Source organism: Gekko japonicus, unplaced genomic scaffold, assembly GCF_001447785.1.
Source record: "Gekko japonicus isolate JY-2015 unplaced genomic scaffold, Gekko_japonicus_V1.1 scaffold2193, whole genome shotgun sequence".
NCBI classification, from domain to species: Eukaryota; Metazoa; Chordata; class Lepidosauria; order Squamata; family Gekkonidae; genus Gekko; species Gekko japonicus.
The window spans coordinates 53,739-61,399 of NW_015168111.1; the positions used below are offsets into that span (position 1 = coordinate 53,739).

A 7,661-nucleotide genomic window follows, 5' to 3' on the forward strand; every position below is an offset into this window, starting at 1 on the left:
GCAGCCTGCAAAACTATGTCTATGATATTCATTGTCTTGTTATTTTTTTTAAATTTTTGTTAATAATTTAAAGATCAATATCTTTAAAATTTCTTTTTCTTAAGCTAATTTACACAGGGGAGGGGAATACATACCTTGTTTTAACTACCATTTACAACCCAAATAAAAACCAGTATTTCATTTAATCATATCTTCCATCTTCAGTCTTAAAAATCAATATAACTCCTATAAATAGTGAAACAATGATCCCAAACCATATCATGAAAAATAAACAAATTAACCTACCCCAGCATCTTCTTTTAACATTTCATTACAAACAAAATCTGTGTACAGTTTCTTCACAATGTCCTTTCCCTTATCAAAAGCCATCATTTATCAAAGTTGAAAAAATATATTACAGACTAAATCATAACATAATTTCAATTCCCCCCCCATCTTTGTTTCCTCTTTCTTTTCCCCAACTTCTTTCTGATGTCTAAAATTCTTGTATTCTTGGTCTCTTAGTTTCAGACTTGATCTTTCCTTTTTCCATGTAGCATTTATCACTCTTTTGGGGATTTTAGAGTTCTTTCCTCCAACTTTTAACTCCTTTTTTTTAGTCACCTTCTTTCTCTTTCTCCTTTGTACATCAATGTCCTTTTTTACTTTTTTTTTTTTGCTTCGATCTTATTTGGTCATTCTGCTGATGTTTTCTATATACCTCTGATTCATGAGTTACATTCTGCGCGATCCCTTGTCTCTTATCCCGTAGCTCCCTCTCCTGGCTATAATCTTGTAATTCAGCCGTAGCTTGCAAATGCAGACTAGATTCTCTGTTTTCACCAATGTCTACAAATTTATTCCTAGATTCTTTCAATAAGGACTTACAGGCTGTTTCAACAGCTTCTTTAATTGTAGTTGACAAGAATCTCTTGAATTGTTCAAAGGTTAGGTCTTCCACTAACATATTCAAATCCCATTCTTCCTCTTCCTCATAGGTCACCATTTTCTTGTTATTTTGTTATTCTTTTACATTTTATTCACCAGTATTTAAGTATAATGTTCAAGATATCCATATGTTCTAACAGTCTTACTTTCAACTGACAATATAACTATGAATTTTTAAAGCAGTTTATTTTTCTGAGTTCTTACCCCCTTTTTTTGGCACCATACAGTCTTTCCCCTGGTCCCTATGTAGCCGCTTTCTTATATGCTTTAGGGGTAATTAAAGGGGGTTTTCTATGCTCTGTATTAATTTTTGCATTGCATGAAGTACACGAAAAGCATTTTCCCAATTAAATTCACTTAAAGTATCATTTCTTGTTGCAATGTGTTGCTTAAAGATAAAAACAATTATTGATTAAAACCGGCCCGGTTGCTGCTATGAAAACCATGGCGGCAGCCATGTTTTCTCCTCCTCTGCGCTCCTGCATCAGAGCGCAATGTCAACACCCCCGCGATTTGCTGTCCATCAGGGGTGAGCGAAGAAGCCTCTTGCAACTTTGCCTTCCTTCAGGAAGCAAAGCGGGGCTCCCCCATTAGCATGGGGGGCTCCAAAAGAACGCAATGGGATCGGGCGGCTCAGAGAAAGCCAAGACCCATCCGCTCACTGCGCCGCATTGGAAAGGCACTGGTATTGACTTTAAAATCTTAGGACTAGCATACCTGAAGGACCACAAACCCACAAATGAAACTATCCAACCTCTCAGGTCCTCTTTGGAGGCCCTGCTTTGGGTCCCCCCACCATCTGAGGCTAGAAAACTGACAACCCAATAAAAGACCTTCTCAATCAAGACACCAGATCTTTGGAATTACCTCCCCAGGGAGATTCATCTGTCTCCATCTTTGTCTTTTGTCCGCAGATGAAGACTGTATTTGTTTTGTTTGGTGTTCCCTCACTAATTCTTATTAGCCCTCCTCTCTGTGTGTTTTTAAGTGTTTATGTGTTTGTATTATGTTTTATTTGTTCAGTCTTTATGCACCATTAGTGGCTCTTCCATTGGATGAAGACAACTGAAGATAGACGGAAAGGCTGGAGGAAGGGACCCTGGACAAAGGTGGATCCATACCATAGTTTATATTCAAATAGGCTAATTTACATCATCATTCCCCCAAACAGGGCATTTATCGTGGCTTTGTGTCACAATGCATTTATTTTTATGTCAGGAGATTCATCCTGAGCAAGGAAAGAACTTACTACATGATAGTTCTCCACAATGCTGGGAGAAAGTTATGTCTGTTTTTACATTAAAAATGCTCTTAAACTTGAGATCTCTTGATCTATAGCCTCATAACAATTGTATCATATATGATATGAGATTCTGGAGGAAGATAGAATTTGAATAAATAAATGAAATAAAGATTTGAATAAATAAATGAAATAAAGATGTAGCACATGCAACATCAGACTGTACCATTCTTGCAATAAATAATAAAAATTTATATATTCAAACACATGGTTGGATCCAGCCAAACTTTTTCTTCAGTCTAACCCAGCCTCTTGCTTATACAGTTTCCATCTCATACAGTTTGTGGCCATAGAGATAACATCATCTGCAGCATAGTCTTTTTGGATGGACAAATGTTACCCTCCATTCCTTTGCACCAGCAGAAAATCAGGTTGGCTTCAATCTATCACATGTACCTGTGGAATAAGAACCTATGTTGTATGTTAAGAAGGCACACGAGAAATTTGCATAAAACACGTTTTTATTACCGTACTACACATAATAATACATTTGAAAACAAAGAGTTGTTCGATGGAAATTTCACCTAAGTAAAATATGAATCAAATTTCAGGGTTTCTTCTCAGGTGAAATTTTTGAAAAAATCTACATATGACAATAGATTTTTTTAAATAATGCAATTTCTCAGAGGATATTTATACCTCCCTAGGTTGTTTCTGGTTGTTAATGAAAGCTAATTTGGAGATTCCTTTTCAAGTGATATATCTGATATGTTTAAGAGATGCCAAAAAAAAAGTTTGAAACAACCCATGGTCATTCTCACAGGATTTTGTATTTCCCTATATCCACATAATCTTTTGAAGCTAACATTCAGACTAAGTTGGATGTTTACTACTGCTGTTCAGTGGCTCAGTGATAGAACATCTACTTGGCATGTAGAAGGCCCCAGGTTCAGTCCCCCGCACCTCCACATAAAAGGATCAGGTACTAATAGTAGGTGATGTGAAAGAACTCTACATAAACCCCTGGAGACAAGTCTAAATAGAGAGAACTAACTTTGATGGATCAAGGGTCTGAGTCAGTATAAGGTATTGTGTGAATCAATGTGTACTTCTGTTATTACTACTAATAATGATAACAGAGAAACTTTCTCTTAGACTCATTTTTTAAAGAAATACAAAGTGGAAAGGAACCATTCAATTCAGCACATGACGATTCTTCCTTTTTATAATGAAAACATGATTAGTTTCTGACTTTCTGGTACCGACAAGAGAAGAACATTTCCTGAAAAGCCTTTGCGTGGATTCCTTTACCTCTTTGTTTCGAAAGCTATATATGAGGGGGTTGATTAGAGGAGTCAGGACAGTATAAAACAGAGAGAAAATTTTGTTTGTATAGTTCAGTGATGGGGTATCTGGTATCATATACACAACAATTAGGGTCCCATAATATAAGGTCACAACAATAAGGTGGGAAGAGCAAGTGGAAAAGGCCTTTTGCTTTCCAGCTGTAGATGGGATTTTTAGGACGGTGGTAACAATGTAAACATAGGAAATCAGGGTCAAGAGAAATGGAATCAGTGAAAATGTGAAGGAGCATATAAAAGCCACAATCTTCAGCAGAATTATGTCACTACAGGAGAGATTAAGCAGTGGTCCAAAATCACAGAAATAGCTATCAATTTCACTGGGTCCACAGAAAGTTATTTGCATTATTAAGACAATGACAATAGCAATGGCTAGAAATCCGCTTAGCCAAGACAGACTTGCCAGTTGGCAACATAATCCATCCTGCATAAGGACAGTGTAGTTAAGAGGCTTGCATATGGCTATGTACCGATCATAAGACATTACAGATAACAAACAGCATTCAGTAGTTACCAGTGAAGCAATGAGGTAAAACTGTGCAATGCAGCCATTAACAGAAAGTCTTTTCTCTCCAGTTATGAGGCTGGCCAACATCCTAAGTAAGATGGTTGAACTGTAGAAGATCTCCAAGCAAGACAGATTCCCTAGGAAGTAGTACATGGGTTTGTGAAGATGCCGATCTGAAACAACTAGTACAACTAAGAGGGTATTACCAGCCATGGTAATGATGTAGGTGGAGAGAAACACCAGGAAGAGAAGAGTCTGAAACTGAGGGGATGTTTCAAATCCTAGAAGAATGAATTCTGTGATGATTGTTTGGTTTTTCCACTCTGTAATTGCCATTCATAATAACATGGGGGTAAGTAAGAATACTATAGTGAATCTATTCTGATTCATGAAAACCAAAGAATGTGCCTTCGATGACTTTCACATGATGTTGGCTGCAATGACATTGCAAAAAAAAAATCTTCAGAAGAATAATTGTGAGAAGGTTTTTTAAAATATATGAATTTCCAATCTTTAACTTGAAATATTTGAAATACTAGCTTAAGCAAAATGAGTTATCTGATGTTCTGGAATTTCAAAACTGTTACCAATGTGTCAGCACTAGACACTGTCATATTTTAAATTGTGAAAGACAAACAGAAACTTTAGAAACCCAAATGAAATGCAGTTAACCTAAAGTGATTTGGATTTTCTACCCTGTAATTGATTTTTTAAAAGGCAGTTTTGTCTTAAATCTATACATATAAAAGAAAGTCCCCTCACCATAAAATCAATGCCCAGGCCAAACCCCTGGATCTAGAAACACAAAATTTGGGGCGAGCACTCCTACCATGATGTAGATGCTCACTAAGAAGGGATTTTTAGAAATTCGACCACTGTGGGTCAAAAGGGGTAAAATGTGCTCCCCCCATTGATGTCTATGCGGCTGCCAGGCTGCTGCCTCCTTGCACCCCCCACTCTCTGATTGGTCAGCTGCAGAGCTCAGTGTTCTAAGGTTAAAAAAACACTTTCAGGGGACTACAGAGAGCTAATGACAGTTGAGAAAATCAGGAGTGGCCAACTGCCTGTGAGATGAAGCAAAACTGCTGGTCAAGCCTCCCTATGGCTTCAAACATGCTCCCCCCTCCTGACAGTTGTCCCCCCTCCTGACAGTTGTCTGTCAGGTGAAGCAGCAGTTGCAGGATGCTTAAAGCCACAAGGGAGTTACCGCCCCAGCATTAACATCTTAATGATCCTACCAGCCCCACCTCCACAGTAGCTTCTAATACTCCCCCCTCCCCCTCCTACACTGGACAGGCAGCAGCCTGTCAGGTGTCAGAGAAGAGGTAGGATGCTTACAGTCACCAGGGAGGTTTGCTCAGCAGGATTGCCTTAGCCCTGCTGCTGGCCCAGCCTCCCTGATGCCTTTAAACATGATCCCCCCCAACACCAGAAAGGCGGGTGACTGTCAGGTGTAGGAGCAGGAGAAGGGTACATTAATCCATCAGGGACACTGCCCCAGCAGGATCACCTTAATGGTGATGCTGGCCCAGCCTCTCTGATGGCTTCCAACAAACTCCCCCCACCTCCTACACCTAACAGGCAGTTGTCTGTCAGTTGCAGCAGCGGTCGCAGGGTGCTTAAAACCACGAGGGAGCCCACCCCAGCAGTAATTCTTTAGTGATCCTGCCAGCCCCGTCTCCACAGTGGCTTCTAATACTCCTCCCCCATCCCCCTCCTACACTGGACAGGCAGCTTGCCAGGAGGAGACAACTTAGGAATGTGGCAAAGACTGAGCACTGAGGTGCTCAGAACAACACAGTCTCCATACGAGCAAAACAACCCAGGAACACAGGTAGAGAGGCCTTCACTTTCGTGGAAGGTAGCAGGAACTGACTTAACAGACAACTGTTTCTTAAATGGACAGTTCTATGTGGCCTGCTCCAGAGTGAGGTCATCAAGCAGCCTGGTGATCCTAGCACCTGAGGGCAGAACCACCAATGTGGTCTACAGAGAAGTCCTTCGGTAGAGGGGGGGAAAGTACGACTCACTTCATTTTTTACACTACAATCTTCTCCACTAGAATTCCTACAACAAATGTCAAATTTCAAACTTCACATCATTGGTATTATAACTGGATTTATGGAACTTAAATACCATAGTGATGCATGGGTATCAGGCTAGGTAAAGGTTCCCTTGCTCAAAAGCCAGTCGAGTCCGTCTCTAGGGTTGCGGTGCTCATCTCCGTTTCAAAGCCGAAGAGCCAGCACTGTCCGAAGACGTTTCTGTGGTCATGTGGCTGGCATGACTAAACACCAAGGCGCATGGAACGCTGTTACCTTCCCACCGAAGTGGTACTTATTTATCTACTTGCAATTTCTTGCTTTCAAACTGCTAGTATTGAACAAATACTGAATAGATTTTATAAACATTTAATAAATATTTCTAAGGACTATATTTTATTGTAAACATCATAAATATTGGTTTCTTCTTCTTCCTCATCCTTAATAAACTAGCTCTTGTATTACTTCAATACCTGGGCCCTGTAGATGCTCAGAACATCGCAATGGTTTTTGTCTGATTTCCATGCAGAAGCTGGAAGAACATTTTGCTTATTTGTGATGCTGAAAACTTTTAGCCTGACTTGAGCAATGATATAAATGGATTCTTGAACCACATGTTCTTACCTTTGTTCGGTAGTGTTTAATTCATTGAAGTAAATTAATTTCCTTGATCTTTTGACACTTTCCCAGAATGATGTTCGTAGTGATGATGGGATCCAGGCAGGCTGTACATGCTTAGGATGAGCAGAACTATGCAGTATAAGGATGGAGCTCTGTCACTGAGCCCCTGCCATGAATGCTGGTTTTGAAATACATTACTGATAGCAAGGCCCATTTACTATGAGTAGTCCTCTGTCGTAAATGAAATCAAGTGATGGATCTAACTCTCAATATAGTTCATTAATACATAAATGTAGGACAATATTTATTATATGATGTGTCTCATTCTGTCATCATCACCTTCATCAACAAGGTGTTCTCCTTGGGACGGAAAAAAAAGATTATAATGTTTAAAGATAACATTCCTTAGGGATAAGTATAATGGACTTGAAGCTTTCCTGTCTCCTCTGATTCATCAAGAACTTGTGGGAAATCCCCTTGGATGTTTCTACTGAAGGGAATTTGAAATATACATGGAATGTAAGTTAAACAAGTTGCCTATTACTGGACTATGGAAAGAAGAAGCAGTCAACATTGCTCTAAAATTTTATAAGAATGCAAGAGAAGCCCAGCTGCATTAAGCCACCAGTCCACATGGTCCAACACCCTGTAATCCCCCAAAGCCAACTAGATAGCTCACTGGTAGAGCATTTGCTTGGCATGAAGAAAGCCCAGGTATGTCAATTTACAAGGATCAGTTAGTAGCTGATGTGAGACCCTGGACAGCCACTGCCAACACTGACTGTGATGAACCAATGGTCTAATTTCAAACAAGTCAACTTGAGAGCCAGTTTGGTGTAGTGGTTAAGTGTGTGGACTCTAATCAGGGAGAACTGGGTATGATTCCCCACTCCTCCACTTGCACCTGCTGGATGACCTTGGGCAAGCCATAGTTCTGATAAGAGCTGTTCTTGAAAAAA

At 39.7% G+C, this 7,661-nt stretch overlaps 1 protein-coding gene across 1 annotated transcript; it reads right to left on the reverse strand.

Moving 5' to 3' along the window:
* Positions 1-3,361: 3,361 nt before the first annotated feature.
* Positions 3,362-4,375, reverse strand: LOC107113493 (olfactory receptor 11A1-like). Its single transcript, XM_015414828.1, has one exon. The coding sequence runs from the start codon at positions 4,373-4,375 to the stop codon at positions 3,362-3,364; it is 1,014 nt and encodes a 337-aa protein (XP_015270314.1).
* Positions 4,376-7,661: the final 3,286 nt, after the last annotated feature.